The following is a 25,985-nucleotide window of genomic DNA, read 5'->3' as shown; positions in this document are numbered from 1 at the left end:
AACATGGAAGCCTGCCCTCCAGTGGTAAATTTCGGTACTGCAGGCTCAGCAGAAGATCTGCCCTTCAGTCTCTAGTTTGGGTACTGCAGCTTCAAAGGAAGAAATATTTGGGAGGAAACTGCCTCCTGGTGGCAAATTTGGGTACTGCAGTTTTCAAGGGACATATACATATATATATGGAAAAGTACCTAAACTCTAGTGGCTGATTACTTTTAGGAAAAGAAATCCGGGCATATATGTTTACTCTAAGTGTCTTAGGAGGGAGGATGCTTCCCTTCAGTGATTGCCACTCAGCCCCCAGCACAGTGGGAAGAAAAAGGTGACAGGTCCCCCATGCAAGCACCCAGTCATGTCTGACCCTTTGGGCGGATGCCACTTTTGGGACATTTTCTTGGCAGACTATAGAGCAGGGTTGTTTGCCGTTGCCTTCCCCAGCCGTCGCCTTCCCCAGCAAGCCGGGTGCTCATTTCACCGATCGGAAGGATGGAGGGCTGAGTCGACCTGAGCCGGCTACCCGAGAGAGAATCCAGCTTCCGCTGGGATGGAACCCGGGTCGTGGGGAGAGTTTCGGTTGCAATGCCACCGCCTACCACTCTGCGCCACACCAGCACAGTAGTGGATTAATTTATCCATGTCAAATCAGTAGGACTGTAATCTTGTCAGCCTCAATAATTTAGTGAATGGCACTTTTGGCCCAGAATAAGGTCCCTCTAAAAATGCTTCTGCAGTCCACCCTGACTCTTCCTTTTCAAACAGTTTTGCAGATTCCAGCAACAGACACTTTATTTTGTGAGCCCGTAAAGCATAGTAGAATCAAATTCCTTCAGCTTTTTAAAATCTCTATTTGAATTGTTTGCCAGGTAATCGGCTCGTTCAGATTTAAGCTAAAATATATATAAAAGGATTTTCAGGACATTTCAGTACAAGCATCTCGCAAAAAACAGAACTGGGGGAAAAAAAAAAGAGGAAGAAAATCAAACTTTTGCCATCACAAATATTGCATTAAGGTTTAAGATACGCACACGCACACACGCACACACATGGAGTGAGTGATAGCTGCTTCCTTTAAGTCACAAAAGCACAATATAAATACAGAGGTGTGTGCGAGAGGAAACTCATTTTCCCTGTGGTAATAAAAATACATTCTTTACAATTAAAATTGTAACTAGTGCAAGTCCTTTTCCAGCCGTCGCCGCTGAAGCTCCCCCCCTTCCGTTCCGCTTCGGGATCATCAGGAGGGCTTGAGGGGAACCTCGTACTTGAAAATCACGCTGAAGATCTTTCCCCCCAGACGGTCAGCCAGCCAAGAGTTTTTGAGCACCGCCAGTTTAAGGCTCTCACACTTGAGTTTTGCGTGGTAGTTGGTGTGGATGGCCCGGCCCATCCCTTCGATGATCACCAGGTCGGTCTTCTGCTCTCGGACCAGGTTGGCCAGGCCCTTGTCTAGACGGCTGTGAGAAGGAAGAGGACGAGCATTTGGTTACTGCTGAAAGGGAGCTTCTGCGCAACGCAGGCAAGGAAACCTTGCAAAGGATGCACGGCTGAAATGTTCGGTGTGCAGAGGGTGCTGAAAGAGGAACGGGCCCACGGTAATCCATCAGCGGGGCCACCCAACTGCCTTGGCTAAAATGCAGTTAGCTCGTTTGCGGTTTACAGGTAGTCCTTGCTTAACAACCATTTGTTTAGTGACGGTCCGGACTCACGATGCTGCTGAAAAAACCGACTTGCAACTGCTCTTCGCGCTTAGGGCCGGTGCAGCATCCCCGCGGTCACGTGATCACCATTTTCGACCTTCCCGGCCTGCTTCTGGCAAGCAAAGTCAACGGGGAAACCAAGTGATTCACTTAATGACCATGTGGTTTGCTAAATGACCGCCACAAAAAAGGTCACAAAACTGGGTTGGATTTGCTTAATGGCTGCTTTGCTTAGCAACCAAAATTCCGGTCCCAACTGTCGTCATTAAGCGAGGACTACCTGTAACGGACTGGGATCCAGTAAAAGATCCCTGAAAAGAACTAACTGGTGCCATGGTACCACATGCTGCCCTTGGTCAATTTTAAGCACTTTCCTTTAATAGCTTAGTAGGTTGCACAGAGCCAGAAAATAGCTTAATTTAGCAGCCACATGGCTGAGGGACATCAACAGCACCAACTGCCCTCCCTTGTTAGTTTTCTTTTTTTAAAGGTTTTTTTAATCATCAGCTGCAAATTGGGAGCACTTTGTATTAAGAGCTTGCCAATCTAGCTAGAATGACTTTGTAGAATCTTTGAAAAAGGACTTTATGGAGAGGTTGGGCGGGCTTCGTGCTTCAGGGCTTCATGTTGCTTGCTTGCTGTCTTTTAATACCAACGCAGAAGGCCCCGGTCGTGGGCCAGAAGGATGCGCTTCTCCCTCTTGGCTACCTTTAAAAAAGCGTCACAACCAGCAAAGACGAGCCAGTTAATCCTGCCCTCTGGTGATAATTTGGAGGCACGACCCTTACGGAAGAAAAGTTAGAGGGATTTGGGCCCAAAGACTGAAAAGGCTGCAGCCGCTTTGGGGAGATACAACTAACAGAAGATAGCAAAGTATTGTTTTATGCTGTCTTTATCAAGTGGGTATCAAATCTATCCAGATAATTTCTTTTGGGAAAGGCAAACACCAGCACCTTTTAGAAGAGGGGGAGAGGGACCTGGGCAGAAGAACTTCAAATCCCAGAATTCCCTAGGCAGCAAGGCCACAGCAAAGGATCCTGGGGGCTGAGTTTACCTTTGGAAGCCGATCAGACTGGGAATATCTGCCACGTGCACTTAAAAATCATGGATCATTCCTTCTGCGCCCCGCTTTGGGACAAGGAAGTTACCCAATACTTTTATTTTCCTTCTTTTTGTTATATTTTTCTTATTTTCTAAGAACTTGTTATGTTTTTTTAATAACATATGTATCTTTCTGTATCTTTGGTTTTTTTTTTTCCTTTTTCTGTCATCATTTTGAAAAGCAGTAAGTTACGTCAATAAAAAGTATCCTGATGATCTCACAATGACCAGGAAGGTGTCAAACCTGAGATCCAAGCAGGGCGAACTGGAGCCGGTCTGTACCAACAGGAGCCTCCCATCCTTCAAGGCAGATCTAAAGAGAGAGGGAGGCAAATTGCAAAACTCAGCCGACGGAAGAAAGATCCAAAGTTCCCTTAGGAGCCTAGCAAAGTTGCCCAGCACCCATGCAACCTTGCCAACATTCATCAGTTGGCTAGAAAGACGTGGGTCTTGGCAGGATGGAAACGGCTTTGACTTTCAAAAGGTGAACACAAATGAGCTTTACAGCTTTTCCGTAGCAAATTTCCATTGCAAATTTCAGCACAGTCTTTGATTACAACCAAATGCAACTTGGTACCTGATCAGACCAGATTTGCACATGTGAATGTCCTCAATATCTCACCCTCTATCCCCTTATCTCACTCTTCACTGTTGTGTCTAACAGAGGGCACTCCAAATTCTGATTTTTCTTTTTTCTGGCCCCAACAAAGTTGTCAACAGTTGCTGTGACTGTGAACAACACCTGGGCATGGATCTGGTTTTTTCCCCCAAAAAATATTAAGGAAAATTGGTCAAGTATCTTAGAAGAAAAAACTCAGTTGTGATCTTCATCTAACAAAGAAGGAATGTTTCATTTAACAAACTGTACCCCATCTGCAAATCTTCAGTTATTTGTGTACAGTGAAAATGAAACTTTGCATTTTGCCCATCCTGTTGCTTTTCATGACCTTTCCCCTTCTGACATGTTTGTCTGGATGTAAAGGCTGCCTTAAATTGTGCATACCAACCACAAGGAAAGATTCTATCCCGGGAGAGGATTTGATTAAAAAACCCAGAAGTGTAAATATTTAGACATTCAAAAAGCATTCAACCATATAAAATTAATTACAACTTGTCCATTTCTCTGAATTTAACTAAGGATTACACCATAGGGGATGAGCAAAATGCAGAAAATTAATTCAGCGCATGCAAAGAGGCTGATCTGTTAGCATTACAGTAATTGTTAGTGCTTTGTTTATTTATTTATCAAATTTGGTTTACTTCGTTAGACCAGATTGTCTGGTTATCTGGAATATTTTTTTTTATTACATCAGGGATCACAGCTGTAACACTGATTTTGTAAACTGAATAAACAGGCAAAAAGAAAGTGATAAAATATTAGGAGAGATCAAAAGGCACAAGACTAACTTTATCGAGTTGCCAGAATCAGGAGACAAACCTCTGAACAATTTCTAAAACAGGGGGGGTCAAATATTTCTGTTTTAATTCAGTGGTTATTAAAACCTTAAATTATTTACGCATTAGTCCTAGGAAGGTGCGTATGAATGAGAATAAATGTATATTATCTCTGTTACTTAACATTGTAAAGCCATAAAATTATGGTTTTATTGCTTCTCAGACTTTTGGCTAAGATCAAGGATTATATCTGGGTTTCTGACGCTATTGCAAAAATGGAGCAATTGCCTCAGTTGCAATGGCACCCTGATGACACTGTGTCTTCTAACTAACAGATGCCTAAGTTGACTTAGTAGATTATTTTCAAGCCCTTTACGATCAAGAGTTACTGCCTTAGACGGAAACATCCTCAAGCTACGAATCTGGAATTTTCTTCCTGGGCCAAAAGCAAGCCTTTGCTTCTTCAGGCTTCGTATTCAGCCTAGCCGCCAGGCCTTACCGAATGACATCATCCATTGCGGCAATCCTCTCCGCCACAAGCAAGGATTCGTTATAGGTTACGTCGTTCAGAGCAGGACCTGAATTGCAAGCCAATATAACCTATTGTTGCAGAGGAGAAGAAAACATAAAATAAATCAAAGGGCGTTTTGGACAAGTGTCATTCTGGTTGAGGACTCTAGACAACACACAGGGAAGTTAGATCCATTTTAAACAGGAACTGAAATAAGCTCTGAGGCATTGGCACCTGTGGTTCCCTCCGGGACTTTAGAACGAGGAGCACCAGCACCATAGAGAGCCGGTTCGGTCTAGCGGTGAAGGTGCTGGGCTAGAAACCAGGAGTCTGTGAGTTCTAGTCCCACCTTAGGCATGAAAGCAGCTGGGTGGCCTTGGGCCAGTCACTCCCTCTCAGCCCAAGAGCCAATCAGGCGTGGTAGGAGAGTTCTAGTCCCGCCTTAGGCATGAAAGCAGCTGGGTGGCCTTGGGCCAGTCATTCCCTCTCAGCCCAAGAGCCAATCAGGCGTGGTAGGAGAGTTCTAGTCCCGCCTTAGGCATGAAAGCGGCTGGGTGGCCTTGGGCCAGTCACTCCCTCTCAGCCCAAGAGCCAATCAGGCGTGGTAGGAGAGTTCTAGTCCCGCCTTAGGCATGAAAGCGGCTGGGTGGCCTTGGGCCAGTCACTCCCTCTCAGCCCAAGAGCCAATCAGGCGTGGTAGGAGAGTTCTAGTCCCGCCTTAGGCATGAAAGCGGCTGGGTGGCCTTGGGCCAGTCACTCCCTCTCAGCCCAAGAGCCAATCAGGCGTGGTAGGAGAGTTCTAGTCCCGCCTTAGGCATGAAAGCGGCTGGGTGGCCTTGGGCCAGTCACTCCCTCTCAGCCCAACTCGGTGCAATGCAGACCAGCCTCCTGACGGTGCACCCCAGGCAACGTGACTTGTCACGGCTAAATAGTCTACACATCTGGCTGCTGGACCTCAAGGATTTCCCAGCAAGAAAAAATGAACACCGAACTGCTATGCCATACGATTAAAGAAAAAAAAAAACAGCACCATCTTTGGGTCAAGCTAAGTTCTACCTCCGTAGATTCAGGCCAGTGGACTTTCCTCGATCTTTGTTGGTGAAGCGAGAAGACCACCAAAGGCATCTGATATTATTGTTGGGGGTTGGCCCAGAAATGAAAAGGGGCACCACATTAGCCATTTGACCAAATGTCTGACCTTAACTGCAATCCAGGAAAAATGTGAAAAGGCAGAGTTGGCACCGCAAGAATAATTTATATGATCTGGAAATTGTCCTGCCTGGTTTACCCTCTTCGCCACCTCCTCCAGAACTTCGTGAATGCCAAGCTCACTCCCAACTACATTTATAACTGAGTGTTTTTAACTGCAAGAGGCGTCTGTTTCTTCCCTCTCTGCAGCCACTGTAACTTCCCTTCCAGCTGTGGACCCTGCATTTTGGCCAGGAGACCTCCTGCCACATCTGCAGGAGACTTCAGCATGTGGGACCGAAAGAGGCAAGAAATCTGCTGCCGCGAGGATGTGGCTCCCTGGGGTGAGCAGCAGCGTTTAAAGGGGGTGAGGTGGGGCTCAAGGGAACCTCTTCTCTTTCTAAGCTGTGATTTTTGACCAGCATCTTCCATGCCTCTCCGATGAAGATTTGCTGGTAGCGAGTTTGCTAAAAACTCATTCGAGTTAAATTGTACTGTTTCCACTAATTTTTTAGCCACTGGTGGGATTAAAGGTCACCTATTTTTTTCCTGAACCCGGTTTTGTATATTGATCCTACAAAAATATTAGCAGCTGCATCTTCTTTCCAGCCTTTTCCTAACCAGGTGCCCTGGACCACAAGGCCCATCAGGGGGCCAGGCTGGCAGGGGATGATAGGGGTTGTAGTCACCTCCCCCCACCTCCCCCAAGGTGCCAAGTCAGAGGAGGGCCAGCTGGGCACCTCGTCTCCCTAAACCACAAGCCAACATACAAATAGTGCGCGAGACCGTCCGCGTTCCCTTGAGGCCTTTTACCTTAGGGTGCCACCGTATCTCTACTGACCTCAGTGCCCCTACAGAGCAACTCCCTAACAAAAGGGAAGACGCCTAAGATGATGTCAATTCCACTGTTATCTGCAAAAATTAAGGCACATTTATGAGCTGGGGCCTGTGAAAGGAAAAAAAGAAGCATCAGAGACAAACTCACAGACCAGGCACAAACATCGCTCACCGCATTTGGCCACTGCGCATCGGTGGCCGCTTTTCAAATCAGGCAATTCTGGGGAGACAGAATGAAGGGGCCCACATTCCCCACCCCCCCCCAAGAAACATCTCAGCCCCCTGGAATGTCTTGACTGTTCTCGAATTTCACAAGGAAACCCTAGAATGTCCCATCTTTTTTGTTATGTGAGGCAGGGTTGGGGAACTTTGAAATAAATCAGGTGGGCAGTTGACATCACCCCAAACAGTCCCATGGGGGTCCCCCTCTTCTGTTCTTAGACAAGAGCTCCAACTTTGAGGCTGTTTGCCACCCGTTCCCACAATGTCCGCTCCAGAAACGGAACAGCAGAGAAGCTGCACCAATGCCCATCGCCAAGCCCGAGGCCACCTTGGTTGCGAAACAAAACCCAGCTTGGCCTCGGTCTAGAAAGTCAGTCTTGCCGGAGATAGAGCAGAGTCTTGCGGCATCTTAAAAACTAGCCAATACGTTTCTCCTCCCGCTCTTGTGGCTACAGCCTGTGAGTCCCTTTCCTACATTCCTCCTGCTTTGCCACCCTCTGCCCAAACGGGCAGTACGAAATGGTTGCTGAGGTGCCTGGCTGTGCCTACCTTGAGCCGCTCCACCCATTCGCTGTACGAATCCTCAAGCCAAGGGCGTTCTGTGCACCAGCCAGGAAAAAGGAGAAGGGGAGGGCGGGAGGGAGGGAGAGAGGGAGAGGGGGAGAGGGGGAGAGGGGGAGAGGGGGAGAGAGAGGGGGAGAGGGGGAGAGAGAGAGAGAGAGAGAGAGAGAGAGAGGGAGAGGGAGAGGGAGAGGGAGAGAGAGAGAGAGAGAGAGAGAGAGAACAATGTCATCGATTGTCAGAAGAACCTGGGCAGACCAAGCGATCTAATCTATCAGCTAAAGAAACAGTGGATTTTGGAAAGCAGAGCATCCAGAAGTGGATTTTGCAGAGCACCCAAAAGGTTCAACCTGACTGGGAAAGGGGTGTCATCCAATTGTCTGCTCAACACCCAGGGACCAGAGCAACCATCTACACCAGTGTTTCTCAACCTTGGCAACTTTAAGAGGGGTGGGCTTCAACTCCCAGAACTTCCCAGCCAGCACTATGGCTGTGGCTAAGAACTCTGGGATTTGAAGTCCCCACGTCTGGGGAGGGACATCCAGGGTGAAGCGCCCTTCCATTTTTATCGCATTCAGAGAAGGCTCAAACTGAGGATGATGTCCTTAGGCTTGGACTCCTCACGTCACAGTCAGGATTTGGGACACTTCAGCTAGCTCGGCTTAAACGTCCAGCTCAGGGGATCTGGGGGCCGAGGGCCGGCGGCCTCTCTGGTCTCGGAGAGCCAGGGGAACGGCTCGCAGCCTGCAATCGGAGAACTTCATTTTGGTGCTCACCAGTTATAGTCCTCTCGCACTGCTTCCTGCGTGGTTTTATAGGGATCTAGAAAAAGAAGAACCTCGCCCAGGTTTCCAGCTCCAAATACCTTGTAATTTTTCCTTGGCTTCTTCAAATCCAAACTGTGGTTCTGTTTCAAGGACACTGGCAGTGAGGAAGAGGAGGGGCAAAAAGACAGAGAACAGCACACAAGTGAGAAATCCAGGTTCTACGGGGACACTTCCTGCGGCTGTTCTGCGGAAGAAAAACGCCCACCAGGATTTCCTGCGTCGTTTCATAGAGATCTCACCAGAAAGCTCACCAAGGGATCAGAAAAACACCCTTGTTTCTGAAACTAAGATTTCTGAAATACAAAACAGAGGCTTTATCGCCGATCAGCCTCTTTCCTCCGCATTTCAGTGCTGAAGGAAGTTTCCCTTTAGACTAAAAAGCAGATACAGGTAGTCCTCGCTTAATGACCACAACTGCAACTGGAATTTTGGTCGCTAAGCAAAGTCATCATTAAGCGAATCTGACCCAATTTTATGACCTTTTTGCAGTGGTCGTCAAGCGAACCTCATGGTTAAGTGAATCACGCGGTTCCCCATTGATTTTGCTTGCCAGAAGCTGGCTGGGAGGGTAAAAAATGGCGATCATGTGACCTCACGACACTGCGATGGTCATAAATGCAAACTGGTTGCCAAGTGCCCAACTTGCGATCATGTGACTGTGGGCATGCTGCAACAGTCATAAGTGTGAGGACCGATTGCAAGTCGTTTTTTTTTTCAGCACCGTCTAAGTCCAAACCATCACTAAATGGATGGTTGGTAAGCGAGGACTACCTGTATTTTCAACGTAAAGCGATCTCTCTTGCAGAGCTGTTGACTGGATCTGCCCTCGCCCAAAGCAATAATAAATTGAGTTCAGGCTTAGCAAATTAAGCCAACTCAACTGCTGCATTTTGAAAACTGCAGCTTAGGGATGCACATGCCCCCAGAAGTCCTCTGCCAGGAGAACCGCAGCGGGCGAAAGGCGGCCTTGAGAAGAACGACAGGGATTTGCAAAGAACACAGAGACCTACTCTGAGACGGCTTTGGCTCCCCAGTCGAAGACGTTTCCTGCCAGGAGACCTTTCACCAGAGCGAACTGCCTCTCCTCCCAGGCCAGGGAATCCAGGGAGTCGATCACCCCCTGGTAACACCTGAGCGCGATGCCGTTTTCCTTCTGCTTGACCTGCGAGAGAGAAACACGCAACGCAACATGCTCAGAGGGGAAGGGGAAATGCCCCGAGGTTCTTCGCCCAAGACCCTCATTGCTGAGATGGTTCTTCTACGCCTAGTTTTGTCGCTTGCCAGGCGCTGGATAACGGCTGGAGGTTCCAGATGCCTTAGAAGATCCAGCTTGATATTGTCCCAGCAACAAGGTTAAGACAACCTTGGTCAAAATGTAAGAAAAGGAATAGTCAATCTGCAGTAAATTTACAAATATTGTAAATCTACAGATTTGCAATGGTAAATCTACAAGATCAGACTGGCTGATCTTCCAACTTGCTCTGGTAGCTAGTGCCAACATTTCCCACCTCTCGGTTCCTTTTCTGCTTAGCTCTGACGCACAGACTGTTCGATGCCCCTGCTATGCCTGCTTTTCTACTACGACCGCCACGGAGGGGGTGCAGAGCCCAGTATCTCCCCTCCATGCTGTGGACAGTCTTTCCCAGTTGCAACTGACTGTGTGTCTCTTGAGCTACAGGAGACAGAAAAAACCCATTCGCCTTCCCTCCCCAAGGATGGAGGGTGCCTGTAACAGCATTTGGGCCTTCTGGTTCACCTTCTGGGAAGTTCCTGGGGCCAGAGAGCCGTTGCTGCAATGTTATTTTGAAAAGGCAGGCTGGGATGTCATGGGGGGGGCGGGGGGGACCAGGGGAAGCAAAACTGGGCCATGGCTCAATAGATATGGGACCAAGAGAAGGAGAAGAAGGCCCTACCTTGGAATAGGGATCGGGGAAGTTAAATTCATTCAAACAGTGCTCCCTTGTATCCAATAAACTTCTAACTGTTAGGGTGCCGTATGCGCTGAGAAGGCAAAAGGAGGAGAGAGGGGTCAGTTGTCTCAAGAAAAAAAGGATTTTCTGCCTTTTAACACCACCCACCCACTCCTGTCCCTGGCTAATAGCAATTTTTGCTCCCTGAAGGGTTGGATGGCTTTGGCCATAATTTACAAAAAAAGGAGGTATCTCAAATCTAGCCCTTTTCCACTGCCAGCTTCGGTCCCCTCTTTTCTGGCCTTCTATTTTTATTTACATACCCAGCCCGGCTGTTCCTTCTAAGCTACGCGTTGCTGCTTTAAATTAACAAAAGGCCAGCTAGAAGAGTTTAGTCGTAGCTCCTTAACCAGCAGCTGCGGGATGTGTGAAAATGGAAAAGAACGAAAGAATCACCAAACAGGACGTCCCTCTGTTACAAAACTGGCAAGAATAACCATCTGGGTTGGTTTGCGCCTTTCACCCATGACACTGGCTCAAAGACTGATAATATACTGAATTATGGCCAGAGACCCAAGGAACAGCCAAGGACAGTATAAATCAGGCCAGCTGTAGTATAAATGTTTTAAAGAGTAAAAAAAAATTAAGGCAGGGATTACGACTGAGAAATTGACAAAGCTCTGAGCGGGAGTTGAGGTCCACCCATCTTCAAGCTGCCAAGGCCGAGAAACACTCGGTTAAGGATGTTAAAATGGCCCCCGGCCCCAACTTACAAAGGCTGCTGTCGGAGTGTCTGGACTTTCTCCCAGTATTTGTGCCGGAATTTCTCGGCTCGCTCGGCTGCATCGATGGAATCGGGCTGGCTGGCGGCGGCACGCTTGGCGACCTGGCCGGGGAAGGAGAGAGAAGGGCTAGAGAAAGAAAACCCTTCTGCGAGGGGCTGAATCAAACCACATCCTTCCTCTAGTTTAGCAGGCCGTCCCAACCCTGAAAATCGGCTGCTGAGAGGCCACGTCTCGGCAGCTGGATTTCTTTTTTTCATGCCGGCGTTCCTCAAAGGAGGGAATAGAAACGGGAATTCCCAGAAGGCTCCTGTTCCTAATCCCATCCTGAAAACGCCCAAAGCATTTGTGTTCTGCTCCTTCTTGGGATGTGGGGCCTTCCCCCTTGGGAAGCCAGAGACCAAATTTCCACCCCCCCAATCCCTGAAACGCTGCCCATCCCAGTTCTAGTTTCAGCCAAGGGGCTGGAAAAAGCAAGCAAAGGAACGAAGAAATGAAGTTTTATCTTCTCGGTGCAAAAGTGCTGAAATCCTGGCTGAGTTTCCCAGCTAAACCCTATTTCTGCTTTACACAAATCCCAGTGATTTGGGCCTTGTGCGGGGGGTTCTGTACCCCTGTTTATACTCTTTGAAGAGGAGGAGCAAGAAACTGAAGAATGAGGCCAGCGGCAAAGACTCAGGGGTCAGTTTTTTCCAATTTCCAATGGAAACTGCAGAGTTGCTGTGGTTCGTGGCAATTTGGGCTCTCACCTGACTCCCCACAGACACCAACGAGCCTACAGATTCCTCTTGCCACCTACCAGCCTCTCTGTTACTTTTCTTAGATGTGCTTTATTAAAATAAAGAAATTAAGGTGCAAAATCAGTAAATAAGCCTGAGCTTTAATGTACTGCTTTTGCATTTTCACGCTCCTCCCCACTGTTAAAAAAACAAAACAAACCAAAAAACAACCCACTGAAAAAGCAGGTTAGAAACTTCTATTCCCCAAATTAGGCCACTTCTGCATTCTCTCCTGAACAGAATCTTGAAAAATGAAAATTAAGGGAAGTTAGCACACTGACTATAAGCCTCTAGCTTTAATTCTGCACTACTAAATGGACCAGAAGATATAGGATGCTTGACTAACTCTCCTTCCTGCTGCCTTAAAGTGGGGGCTATGCAAACTGGAGGAAGATCTAAGAGAAGCTCCTTTAGGCAGATGTGAACATTATACACAGGGTGGGGCTTCCTCCTAACCCCCCCCCCCAAACACTTCATGGGGAGTCCTTACCCCATCCAAGGCTTCCTCAAAGCACGAGAGCCAATACTGCCGGGCCATGACGTCATCGGTGAGATCCACGGTGTCTGCAACGTAAGTGGAGGGATCCTGCAGCAAGGGGAGGTTAACGAGCATTCGCTCCAGACGATCCATCTCCAACATGTCGAACTGGAAAGAAGAGACTGTAGCGTCAGCGGGAGGGTAAAAACGGGTACCGCTTTTTTCCTTTCAAATCTGCTGGGAACTGCATCCAGAACACTGCCCACTTCTTCCTGGAACAGCTTGGAAAAGGAACTATGCTTCTGAATGCATTACGACAGTACAGGTAGTCCTCGACTTACGACAACCATTGGGGCTGGAACTTCCACTGCTAAGCAAGGCAGTTAAGTTAGTCACACCGGATTTTATGACCTTTTTTACTATGGCCGTTAAGAGAATCACTGCAGTCATTAAGCGAATCCAGCTTCCCCCATTGACTCTGCTTGTCGGAAGCTGCCTGGGAAGGTTGAAAAAGGTGATCACGTGTCCCTGGAACGCTGCAACCATCATAAGTGCGAGCTGGTTGCCAAGCACCTGAATTTTGATCATGTGACTGCAGGGATGCCACAACAGTCATAAGTGCAAGGACGAGTTGGAAGTCACTTTTTTCAGCACCGTCGTAACTTTGAACGGTTGCTAAACAAATGGCCTTAAGTCGAGGACTACCTGTAATGTGAAACTGCAACCCAGGAGATGCATCAACATTCTTGAGTTGGCCAAATATATCAGTGTTTTAAAAGGTGGGATAAAAATACTACTACTGGCTTCCAGAAGCCTTCACCTCTGCTCTGAGTTGGAGGGCTCAAACTTTGTTCCCTTTTATTTTTACAGGGGGAGAATTAAGAGGCAAAATAAGGGAACTTGGCAGCTGTGGAAAGTCTTCCTCTCTCTCCAAATCTCTAACCCAACTGGGTCCTCCCTTCTCTATGCCGTGCAAATAATACCAACGAAAAAATGTCGGCCAGCATCACAACTGGCTGTTTTCCCTGAACAGAAGATGCAGTATTCATATTAAGATGGCTGCTGAAGTTCTCGACAAGGGTGAATTCCAGAACAAAGGGCCTACGTGATTCGGAAGGTCTGAAGCCCTCATTTTTGGCCAGTTTCAAAGTAATTAGGAAAAATACGCATGATGAAGCTCCAAGACTTCCTTGCCCAGAGGGCAGATGTTTCCTGTCCAAACAGCACATGGTGCCAGCAGGCTGTTTTTCATTGTTGCAATTTAAAAAGGCAGAAAAAGGATCCACTGATCAGCTGTCTTCTGCCACCTTTCCTAGAGGGGCCTCAGAAAGCACCGGGGTGGGGCTATATTTAGATGAGGGGGATAAATGCTGAGCTGTTTCTACTCAGGAAAAACTTACAGTGCCACTTCTTTCCTGCTGCATGGGGCAAACATCGGGCGATGTGCTGAGAAGGCCCGAACTGCTAGCATAGTTTTCTCCCCAGCTGTATAAATTGGGATCTTAGGGAAGGGCAGGGGGAGGGAAGAGAAAGAGAAAAAGAGAAGACAACGGTATTCCAGCATACACCAAAGCATTGCTGTTTTTTCTTTTTAACAGTGATCAGCATTTTTAAAAAAACATTCCAGGGAGAAAGAATATTGGATAGGAGGAAAAACACCCCCCACCCACCCACACGCACTTAAAGACTTGATTCTATTTTAGAAATATGCTGGAAAACAAGGGAATGAACAAAACCACCCACCTTGTTTTTCCACCAAAAGCTGAATGCAACTGAAGCGCAACACCGAAGCAGAGCCTAATGCCAGCATTTTCACATGGCCACGGATAAAACCGGGAGCTGGCAAATCCCTACGGATTTAGGCTTATGGTCTAGTTACGCAGCACGCCTACACCGCAGCACTTAAATAATTTCTGAAGGACCCCAAAAATAGGGACGGGGCCGATGTCCTTCCAGGCGCAGCAAGTTGGGGGGGGAAACACCGAGCCGAGGCTTCTCAGAGGCAGATAACCAACACGGAAGGCCAGTCTCTGCTGGTTGAACTTCTTCCCCACCTTTGATACAAGTCAAAGACTTGACCGAATGTTTCAAGCCCTCCCTGGCTTGGGAGGACCCTGGAATGAGAGATCGGGGCACGGTGCCTAAGAATCCGCTATGGGGGGAGGGATTCTTCCTCGTGGGGGAACGATGGGGTGGAAGAGGGAAAGGGGCTGTACTTACTGTCTTGTTCTGCTCCTTTGAGGAAGGCCCCTATTGCTCCCAGATAGCCTTCGTGCCTCAGAAACAAAGCCTGAACTTCTCCCTGCCATGACATGAAACATAGTTTGGAGGGACCCCCAAGGACAGGCTGTCCCATATTTATGACGCTGAGCAAAAGAGCAGGCACAGACAACACAAGCAACCTCATTTCAGGCCCAAACCCCAGAGAGGGTTATCCTGATGGGACAAACGCCACAAACCTGCCCTTTGTTCAAATTCAGGGTACAGGCAGTCCTCGCTTAACAACCACAATTGGGACATTTTTGGTCACTAAGTGAATCTGACAACCATTTCTGCAGTGGCTGTTAAGCGCATCGCTGCAGTCATTAAGTGAATCACATGGTTGTTAAGCAAACCATGTGATCATTAAGTGAATCACGCAGTTCCCCATTGATTTTGCTTGCTGGAAACAAGCCAGGAAGGTCAAAAATGGCGATTGTGTGACCGCGGGATGCTGCGACGGTCATAAATGCGAACCGGTTGCCAAGGCCCTGAATTGCGATCACGTGACCATGGGGATGCAATGGTTGCAAGTGCGAGGACCGATTGCAAGTCGGGCTTTTGAGCACCGTCATAAGTCCAAACTGTTCATTAAGTGAGGACTACCTGTAAAGGAAAAAACAAGGCAAACTCTGCCACAGAGATGTTACGGAACCAGAAAACCATGGAGGCAAGGGGTGATTTGCTCATTTCTTCTGTGTCCCCCAGCAGCATCTACGAAGATGACCCAGGCCTTCCTGATGCGTTTTCATTCCCCCATAGCCACTTTAGGCTCCTCCTCAGACACGCATCCACAAGGGGATAAAGATATTCGTGCTGACACAGGGAGGCTGAGCCCTTAACCTCTCGCCGTGGGAAGCAAAGCCCTGAACCTCCTTTGAACGAGAGATGGTTTCCAACACCAACAAGCGCTTGACATTACGATGTTCTGATCAAAACCAAGTGGACTTCCTGGCTGTTTTCAACAGACCGCGCTTTAAAAAAAAGCTCATCAGAGAAGACGGCACTGAAGGCTTGGGGGAAACAAAGGCCAAAAGCTGAGGGACTCCCCTTCAGTCTACAACCTGAAGGCATCTGCAGAAACCCACCTCTGTTCTACTGCAGGGGTATTTAATGCAGCAGGAAGATGCAGACCTCTTTATAGAGGGCTTCTTCTATGCCTGCCCACCCACCGTACCCCTGGCACACAAGCAACCTAGGTTTTCCACTTACCCACCCATCTGGAACACACCTGAAGTCTTACATTTGTCCTGCCGTACCCCCGCCCCACCCCGTCCTCACGCTCCCAAATCTGTTACGAGATTTCTGAGCAACCTTCCGCTACCTTGGAGAAGAAATTAATGCTGTAGGTGATGGTGCGCATGGTGACGGGGTGGCCTCGAATGAAGAAGCCCCCAAAGTAAATTTTGTCCAGGTTGTGGAGTTTTGCGTGCAAGCAAGCCAGTTGCCCGATATCGTTGCTGATCATGTGCAATAAACTTTTTGCCATGTCTTCTTTGCAGAAATCTGAGAAGAGAAAGGGAACGAGAGGGTTGGGAGGTCAAGAACTCCCAAAGGATGTGTGTCAATTAACAGAAGCTTGTCAAAATTGATTCGGAAGGGGATTCAGAGAATGAATCGAAGAGGGAAGCCACCCGGAACGGCAGTAAGGTTTGGCGATGGCAGCCAATGGATTATCTTGAGAATGAAAAAATAAAGGCCCTTATAGGTAGTCCTCAACTTACAACCATTCGTTTAGCAACCGTTCAAAGTTATGATGGTGCTGAAAAAAGTGACTGACGACCGGTCCTTGCGTTTATTACCATTGCAGCATCCCTGCAGTCATGTGATCAAAATTCAGGCGCTTGGCAACTGGCATGTATTTAAGACGGCCGCAGCGTCCTGGGGTCACATGATCGCCATTTGTGACCTTCCCAACCAGCTTCTGACAAGCAAAGTCATTGGGAAGGCCAGATTTGCTTAACAACCACACGATTCACTTAATGACTGCAGTAATTCGCTTAATGACCATGACAAAAGGTCGTAAAATTCGGGGTGATTCACTTAATGACCATCTTGCTTAGCAATGGAAGTTCTGGTCCCAATTGTGGTCGTAAATCGAGGACTGCCTGTAATTTTAATTTTAATGGGCAGAGCAAGCAAACCACTTAACAGAGAGCCCCAAATTTGGGTAGACCGAAGAATGAAATGTTGGAAAGTTCTACCTTTGTCCGCTGTGGCAGATTTTCCAAAGCTACTGGCTATCAGGTTCCCGCTAAGCCCGAGGGTCTGATACGCCCCGCCATATACATCCTTCACCAGCATGTCAACGTTGGTGTGTTGGCCCTTCGAAGCAAGCTGCAGCAACTCATCAAATTTCTAAAAATGAAAATCCCAAATGGGCATCATGTCTTCGACACCAGTCTGTTTTCCTTCCCCCAAGACATCCTTCATTATTTCAAGTCATGACGCCAATTCTGAGCTGGCCTGGAACTGCTTATCCACCCTGAGAGAGGAAAGCTCCTTGCCTCTAAAAATCTAGCCTGCCATTGCCTACCTTAGAATGTACAATAGCTCCTTTTCCTGATAAGCTAGCCTTCTAAACGCAGGAGGAGAACCGTTTGAAATTTAAGCAGACGTGCAGTCTTGGGGCTGAAGTGTGGAATTCCTCCAGCAACACACAAGCAATCTACTTTTCTCAGATTTCTGCAACAATTCTCTTTTTATCCTGACAGGTTAGCTCAGTGCCGCAGATGTCTTTTGGCCTGAGCTTTTAAAGTGAGCCGTTTGAATGCCATGCTGTTTTATAAGCTACTCTACCAGATTTCTTTATAAAGAAAATGCCCATATCACTCTAGGAATTACTTTAACAGCCTCTGGGGTGGCATGGAAACAAAAGCATTCTAAAAAGACTGTAGCAAGAACCGAACATTTATTTTATACACAGAATCGTTTAATCATGCCGACCCCAACCTGAAAACATTTATAGGATGCTCAGCTTTGATTTGGAGCCTCGCGCCATGCAAGCAGAGCAGATTTGCCACTGTTTTACTATTACTTTCTCTAAAATGTGGCAAAGGCACATTTTTTCTTTAACAGAAATCCATCAACAACACATTGAACTGCTAGGCAGGAGTATTACCTTGGTTTTCGTAAGCAGCGCTCCGAGCCCCCAGAAAGTCCCGCCTCCGATGGAGCTTCCGCCAATCCATTCAAATTTATCCTCCGTTTCCACCTGTCAAAGACAAGGAGCAGATTCTTGCCCCAAGCCCACTGCCATTACATCGGTAAGGACAGATCTCTATTGCAGCCTGGGGCTGACTGGGCAAGTTGATCCCTTGGGGAGGATCTGACACAAAAGAGAGGTCACTGAGCACCAGAGAAGACCAGGCTGCTTTCCTGAAACTGCATCCCAGCACAGATGTCTGAATCTGCACGCATGTCGGTAGCCCAGTTCACGTGACAGCCTGCTTTTCCTCCCAAGTAAGAGAGCGCCATCAATCCAGCAGCAGAGAGACAAATAAATCCAGGCTGCCTATTAAATGGGTTGCTTTTTTTCCAAATGACAGCTCCCGTTTCTAGGAAAACGGGGACACGGCCGAAATTCCCAGCCACTACGGAGGGGGGAAAGGCACTGCCTGTTAGTCCTCTCAGCTGGTGCAGTGGCATGGAACAAGAAACACCACCCCAGAGATGCAATGCGCGAGTGGCCTGCTTTTGCAGAGCTGCTCTAGGCTCCTGCCTCTAGGCCCTGCTGTTTTCCAAAGACGGGAGTTCAGACAACATACCTGAATTCATTGTGTCAACAAACCTAGTTAATGAAATAAAATGCTTCGTATTTACACAATGACTTACACCATACTTAACATCATGGTCTGTTCCCACAATATGCGAAGACAACGGCTGGGTTCCCACCAGCGATCCAGCTTACCCAAGGCCAGTTAAGGTGTCCAAATGGGACTGAGACACCCAGGTACAAGCCCCACTCCAGCCACAAAAACTCGCCAGGAGATTTGGGGCCGGTCAGTGCGACATATGCCACCTTGAGCCCCCAGAGCAGTGTCGCTCAACCTCAACAACATTCAGATGTGTGGACTTCAGCTCCCAGAATTCATCATGCTGGCTGGGGAATTCTGGAAGTTGAAGTCTACACATCTGAAAGGTGCTGAGGTTGAGAAACACTCCTCTGGAGGAAAGGCTGGATAGACAAGTACCAAATACACACCCTAACAAATAAAAATAAATCAGCCAGCCACAGGATACTGACCTGATCTGATTAATTAGGCCAGAAAAGCAAGGCCAGTCAATCTGTTGCCAACACAGTTCAAAGAATTCACGCTCAGCCTCCAACTACAGGCATTAGGAGATCCCACCCTTTAATTCCCAGGAAGATCATAACGACAAGGGGATCAACCTCCTAACATCCATTGGCAGGAAGAAGAGCCAACGAGCCGAGGGTCCTCACCTTCACGATGGAAACTCCAGAGCCGATATTGACAAGCAAATAAGGGAAAATGTGGGGGTGGTTCATCTGAAACCTGAACTCGGGGTCGGCATCCTTCAGGTAGACAAAGGCCTCGTGGGGGATGTTCTTGAGCACAAAGTTGCACCCCTTAATTAGGCAAGTCATAACATCTTCTTTATCTAATCTACGAGGAAACCACATGAGGAAAACAACAGCCCTGTTAATAGCCACAGAACCAGCTCATGGCTTCCTCGTAAAAGCGCTGAAGTTTGCTTAAAGAAAACCTCTTAATTCCTCCTAGTTGCAACCACTGCTCCGAAGGAGGGCCGCAAAGCAGGACTGGGAAAGATTCCTGCCTGGGGGTATTACTCACTTATTCTAGAGGGGAAAAGGGGCTGTCCTGATATCAAGAGGCATCCTAAATGGCTGAACACTTTCTGCCCCTTTTACAACCTTTCCTCCAACAGCAAGGAACATCCCAGCACCGTTTTGGGGGCATCTGTGACTATAAGGCAAACATTCATACCGTTTGACCAGCAAATTGTTCCGCCTGGCTCGGCTGTTTCACAAGTGGGTCTCCCTGTTCCTGACTGGGCCTCTTGGAATCTTTTCACGCGACACCTTTTGGCTTCATCAGACAGCCTGTCCCTAGCCAGCTGCCCTCCAGGTGTGCCAGTGCCAGGGATTCTCAAGACAGCACTTCCCCTCGTGCTTCTGGAGAAGTCAGGGAGCTGCAGTCCCAACGACTCCCTCCTTTAACCCACCAAGCAGTTAAGATATCAACAAACGGGGATGCCCCCGACAACCTTCCTCAGCGTTATGATTCCCTGCGGCTGCAAGTCCAGAATATCTATCTAGGGCAGCCCACGCAGCCTCAGCTGGAGAGCACTCTGTTGGGGAAGCTGGTCAGCCATGTCAGTTCGAGCGAGCAGGGGAGAGTCAACCAAGCCGGCTTATTTGAACGGGGTGCCTGACTCTGGGCCAGCTGAGATCATTCATGTGCAGAAACATTGGCTGAGATTTGAAATCCCAAGGGGGGCCAAAGACTTTAGAGCAGTTTCCCACACGTCTACCCCGTGTTGTTTTGTCAAACCCTGAACGCTAATCTCAAACTATACAGTAGCTACCCATCCACTATTAAAAATAAATAAATATATATATAGAGAGAAGGCTTGCAGTGCATAACGAAACAGCATCCTCCCTCCACCCCTTTCCTGAGCTTGTCTGCCAAAGCAACTTCTTCATCATGCTCCATAATAAAAAGGCTGGCAGGAGGACCAGAATCTAAGCTCATCCCATCAGGGACAAGCACTCACGAGACGAATGTTCTTCTTTGCACTTCCACTTACTTTAATCCCAGCTTCTTCTCAATAAGTTCTTTGAATTTGTACGCACCACCTCCTGTGGCTTTGATCACTTTCGTTTCGGTGTTGACGAGATGGTCTTTGATGAAGTCCAAGCAGGTTTCAATATAGGCGTTCTCAAATTTAATGAAATGGAGCCGAGCCGTGATTTCCTCCTGAACGGTGATTTCGTATGGAGATTCGTGTTCAACGTCCTTTGGGATCAACCACAGAAAGATCAAAGCTGCCTCCCCAAAAGTTTGGGCCCAAGTTCTTCCTCTAAGGGAAGTAAAGTTAGGCTAAAATAGTGTTTCCCAACTTCAGCAGCTTTAAGGTGTGTGGATTTCAACTCCCAGAATTCCCCAGCCAGCTTTATGCTGGCTGGGGAATTCTGGGAGTTGAAATCCACACACCTCAAAGTCGCTGAAGTTGGGAAACGCTGGTCCAGAAGCTGATTCAATCGGTTCCTTCACTTATACCAGGTTTGGGAATCCAATGAGCACTTTTACATACAGCATGTGCACACACTGCTGCGTAATAATGTATCAGAAAATAATCAAAACCATAATACAAGCACCTGACCAGGTTTATGGCCTGAAATTTCAAGAGATTTTCAACGAGAATGTGGAAGCCTAGCAAGGTCGTAGAGATGAGACTGTTAAATCTCGTCAGTTTTCAGCCCTTTTACATTTTGGCACCTGTGCCATCATAAAACGCCGGTTAGCACCTGAGTCCTGGCGTCTCCCGCTGCAATTCTCTCAGGCCAACAGTTTTGGACTTCTGCCAACTAGCAACGGAAAAGTCATCTTACCTTGCACGACTGGTCGAAGGACTGTACCCTTGCCACTTTATGTTGCACTGTGGAATAGTAAGCCAACTTGGCCAATGATCCGCCTGTTGGCAAAATAAACCATACTTTGATTGAGAAAAAAGCAAACATTTGGCATGATTTATAGGAATTCCATGCAAAACCCAAAAGATTTGGACCAGTGTTTCTCAACCTTGGCAATTTTAAGATGTGTGGACTTCAACTCCCAGAATTCCCTGGCCAGATTGGCTGGCTGGGGAATTCTGGGAGTTGAAGTCCACGCATACTGGCATTCTGGGAGTTGAAGTCCACACATACTGGCATTCTGGGAGTTGAAGTCCACACATCTTAAAGTTGGCAAGGTTGAGAAACACTGATTTGGACTGTGTTAGTGGGGGCACTCACCCCAAAGTGTCTCAGCTGAAAAACACAGAAATAATTGCAATTCTATTGCTCGGGGATTAAGTTCAAACCAGAAGATCTTTGGTGTCACTACCTGGGAGTCACTGGCAGATGGTAAAAAGCTAAGCAGGGCTAGACCAGGATGGCAAAAAAGCATTCATGTAGAACGCAGTGGCTGGCCCAGGCTGCTGCCAAAACCACAGCATCAGCAGCAACATGGGTAAAAAATAAATTTAAAAAATGTATGCAGCCCCCAGGGCTCAAGCTTGATTCAAGGGAATCAAGATTATATTCTGTGGATGCTGAGCTAAGTTTTATAAACCATTTTAACTGTATCTTGAGAGCCAGTATGGTCTAGTCGTTCAGGCAACAGGCTAGAAACTGGGAGTTCGGAGTTCTGGTCCCACCTTAGGCACAAAGCCAGCTGGGTGACCTTGGGCCAGTCACTCTCTCTCAGCCCTGGGAAGGAGGCAATGGCAAACCGCTTCTGAAAAACCTTGCCAAGAAAACTGCAGGGACTCATCCAGGCAGTCGCCGAGAATGAGACACAATTGAACGGATTCAAAAAAAACCTGTATCTTGCTTTTCAGAGAGAGGGAGAGAGAGAGAGAGAAATACTTTAACCGCTACACTACGCTGCACTGCCTCGAATCTATTAGCATTCCTGTACAGCGCAACTCCCAAATGCAAGGAGAGGAAAGTATTTCTCCTGGCGGGGGGACCTCTGTTTTCTCAAGAGGACAGACTCAGACTGTGGTTGCACACAGACCACCTTCTTGTGCAATATCAATCCAGACATCACAAGCCTTGTCCCTCGCGAGGCCTCGAAGAACTGGGGTAAATGGTGGTAGCAATATCTATTTATACCAATCCGTAAAGGCCAATTCAAAAAATGGTTGCCCATAATTTCCATTCCTCCCCCCCCCCCTTTTTTTCCTTTCTTGTCCAGAAGTAGAAAATTATTCTTTCCTTAGATATTCATAATTTCTGGGAATTTGCTCTCTACAGCTCAGTGTTTCTCAAACTTGGGCAACTTCAGATGGGTGGACTCCAACTCCCAGAATTCTCAGCAACAGCGCTGCTTACTGGGGAATTCTGGGAGTCAAAGTCCACACACCTGGACATCACCAAGATTGAAACAGATGGCTCCCTCTTCTCTCTTCCTTGCCATTAGCCCCTTCTTCTTCTTCTTCTTCAGCAACCCCACAAACAAAATATGCAGACAGAGAACAAGGAGAAAGAGAGGGGAGCCATCTTTGCTTTAATAGTTCACTTGGTAAAAAGTTTTTTCCTGCCTCTAATTGGACTTTCCATTGAAACTTGTGATTGTACAACATACCAAAACACTAAACAGGTCACCAAGTTCCACCAACCAAGGCAACAGGGTTGGCTCATGATTCATGTTGCAAACTCAGAAAACCGGGTTAAGGATGTTAACCACAGACAAGTATACTGTACAAAAAGGACACACGGTAATGTCTGAGCTACCTAATTAAAAAGAAACTGTGGATTTAGGTAAAAGCCTAATATATATACAAATTTTAATCAACATCAGCAGCTAAATACACTGAACTGGCCTCATGCATCACACTAAACCATGCCTTGGTGATTAAACCACAACAGGCTGAATTCATTCAACATACTAAGCTGGAAAGAAACAAGCCATGTTTTGGCTCATCACAACGTATGACCAGCCACTGAGTCCTCACAGAAAAATACAGATAAGAACTGATGCTTAATTGGCTTACTTTGTCTGCAATCTTACATTGTTCAGCAAGGACCGCGGCAAAGCCAGGGTTGGCAAGCATTTATTCAATTTTCAACTGAATTTTAGTAATCAGAACTAAAATCTGGTTCTAATTACTCTTGGTCCCATAAAAACACAGCTTGCAGGGTGAGCAGACTTTTTTTTTTTAAATGAGAAAACCCGATTCAAGGTCTATGTCCTATTCACAATTTATGCCATCGACACCGTAGCTTAGGAAAAACATCGCAACCGCAAACATAGCCAGGAGCATCAACAAACGGGAATCAAGTTTGGCAAAATGTAAATTATTCTCTTTCTACAGCTGGGTTTGCCCTAGTCTAAGATTAAAAAATTGCAGCTGACCACAGTGCTTTTTGCTTCATTCAAGCAAGCAGAAATATAGCAAATGAGGGCATGAAAGAAACCATAATGCTTACAACACAGTAAGCTAGAAACCATCATATTTCTGGTTTAGACCAGAAAGGCTAAACTACAAAACAAGCCCATCATGCTTGGTCTTATCCTGCTGTGCCTACAATTTCCTGTCTCCTTATCTCCAGGTGCCAGCCATGCCAAAACCCAAGGGAACATCTGCAGATCTCAAGATGCCAGCAGCAGAAGCACAGAAGCGGTCTCCTGGGATTTTTGCATCCTGTAATTCTCCACCAGAAACTTGAGACAGGCACTGAAAATGTCAGCCTCAAACACCAGAAGCTTCTCGGATCTAAATTTTTCACATTCATACCCCACTTTTCGTGCTGGACTGTGTGAAGTTTTTCACCGTAGAGTCAGAGCCATCTTATCTGGCAGAAACAGATCTCCTAGTTCACTTTGTTTGAATAAAGACACAGAAAGCAGCTTGGAATGAACATGTCCAAGAGAACAACAAGCAGAGGCATGTCTTGAAAAAGGGTCAACCCGGGGAAGACTTGGCCAATGAGCTCAGTTTTATTCAGTCGGCCAACTTAATGTGCTATTTGCTAAAGGCTGGGTTTTATCCACGTAGGTCAACTGTCATGCTAAATCAAAAAACCAGCAGCGTACTGAGTAAAATAAAAAGCTAAAAATGTTTCACTAGCGAACGACTTTGAAACTGAAAGAGCAAAGGGTCTGGCAGGATTCACCATCATAGAAAGCCAGGTCCTCCACGGTCCGCTGAATAAACCACAATTGGGTGGGTTCACCCAACAGTAAAACCACAGCTTGCAAACCATAACAACACGTTAAGCAAAACCTAAGTGCAGCCAGCTACGCAGCCTACCCGAAAGTCGCAAAAGGCGAGATCCAATTTGCGGTGTATTCTAGTAATTTGGGGCGAGAAAGGAGCTCTGAAAATAAACCACTCGCGGGACGCAGTTGTTTTTAAGGCTTATAGCCACCACAGTCCCTCCGTTGATTCCACTTTGTCTTGGGGATGCTGGACTTCCAGCATTAACCCCCCTTTCTAGCCAAGCCAAGGTCTTGCACAGAAAGGCAAAACTTCCAAAATTGTACGGCCTGTTCTTCAAACCCTGTGCAAAGCGCCCCTCGTTAAAGTTTATTTGCTATTTACAGCCAGATATCCGAACTGCAGATTTCTTAAAAGCGAAAGATTATATATTTATATTTCCTTTCCAGCTTCAGTGAGACTCACAGTCTAATGTATGGCCTGTATTTTGGGACATGCTTGTTCCTTCCAAACTCCTAGGGTTATGTTTTTTTTGTTGGGGGGGGGAGAATATCTTCCTTGACAGAGATTTTTTTGGGGGAGGACTATCTTTCTTGACAGGAGAATTTTAACAGCTCCCCTTTTTCATAGATTTGGGGTGATGGGGGGCCGATTCAGCCCCCCCAAAAGAGGGAGGGCCTGAACTGCTTTGCAGGGAGCCCCACCTGGCCCAAAGGAAAGACTGGGAGGGGCGCCAAACGGGAAAGCAGCCCCTTTTTCTCTCTCCCCCCATAAAAAGGAGGGGGCAATTTAGCCCCCCCTGCAAACAGAAAAGGGGAGCATTTCTAAAAAAATGGAGGGAGCCCTATTCCCCCCCGCGGAAGCTAAGGGGGCATTTTCTCCCCCTGCAAAAAAAAAAAAAAAAACACCACACAAACATTTCCCCTCTGCAAAACGGGGGGGCACGGCTGGTAGCGGCGCCCCCCCCCGCGAAAAGGAAGGCCAGTCGCCTCCCTCACCCCACAAGACACCCAGGACCTGTTTATACCATCGTTTCCCTCCCTCGCCCTGAAATCCAGAGGGACGCTGGTCTTCGTAGTCTTCCCCAGCTCTACAACCTGCCGCGGGCGAGCGCGGGGACTACCGCTCCCATCGGGCGCCGCGCAGCCCGGCCGAGCGCCAGGCATGCCGGGAGTTGCCGTCCGGCGTCGCCCTCCGCGCCACTCGTCCCTATGAGGCGCGGGACTGCAACTCCCGGCGTGCCCCGCGCGGCGCCTCAGTTCTCCCCCTTCGCTCCGGTCGCCGCCTCAGGGAGCGAGGGAGATAAGGGCGAATGGTGGCGGCGGCGGCGGGCGGCCGGGGAGAAGCGCCGGCGCCGGGCTTACCGATGTCGATGGCGAAGCGCTTGGCGTTCTCCAGGTTGCGGAAGATCTCGTCCGGCGGCAAGGTGATGCTCCTGTCCAGCCGGCCGCCTCCGCCGCGCCCGGCCCGCTCCGCCATTTTGGACGCATCGACCCGCTCGCTGCGCGGCCGGCCTCCTTAGACATGCA

The 25,985-nt window shown here is 47.8% G+C and overlaps 1 protein-coding gene across 3 annotated transcripts; it reads right to left on the bottom strand.

Annotated features, from left to right (window-relative positions):
- Positions 1–1,046: 1,046 nt before the first annotated feature.
- PANK4 (pantothenate kinase 4 (inactive)) lies at positions 1,047–25,985 on the bottom strand. 3 transcript variants are annotated; one of them, XM_063317736.1, is made up of 19 exons: positions 25,821–25,981; positions 21,143–21,225; positions 20,338–20,546; positions 18,989–19,172; positions 17,666–17,758; positions 16,749–16,902; positions 15,869–16,050; positions 14,506–14,587; positions 13,686–13,786; positions 12,298–12,453; positions 11,020–11,132; positions 10,250–10,337; positions 9,347–9,498; positions 8,375–8,520; positions 7,498–7,547; positions 6,731–6,835; positions 4,690–4,790; positions 3,040–3,108; positions 1,047–1,451 (listed from the first exon to the last, which is right to left on the bottom strand). In XM_063317736.1, the coding sequence occupies exons 1-19, from the start codon at positions 25,933–25,935 to the stop codon at positions 1,232–1,234; spliced, it is 2,403 nt and encodes an 800-aa protein (XP_063173806.1). In that variant the 5' UTR covers positions 25,936–25,981; the 3' UTR covers positions 1,047–1,231. The 3 variants fall into 3 exon arrangements, with proteins under 3 accessions (XP_063173806.1, XP_063173807.1, XP_063173808.1); XM_063317737.1 differs by having other exon boundaries at positions 8,375–8,430; positions 25,821–25,980; XM_063317738.1 differs by lacking the exons at positions 1,047–1,451; positions 3,040–3,108 and having other exon boundaries at positions 6,731–6,801; positions 25,821–25,985.

The sequence above is a fragment of the Candoia aspera genome, chromosome 18, assembly GCF_035149785.1.
Source record: "Candoia aspera isolate rCanAsp1 chromosome 18, rCanAsp1.hap2, whole genome shotgun sequence".
Taxonomy (NCBI): Eukaryota; Metazoa; Chordata; class Lepidosauria; order Squamata; family Boidae; genus Candoia; species Candoia aspera.
The sequence above is the reverse complement of the archived record's forward strand: the minus strand, read 5'-3'. Positions and strand labels throughout refer to the sequence as shown.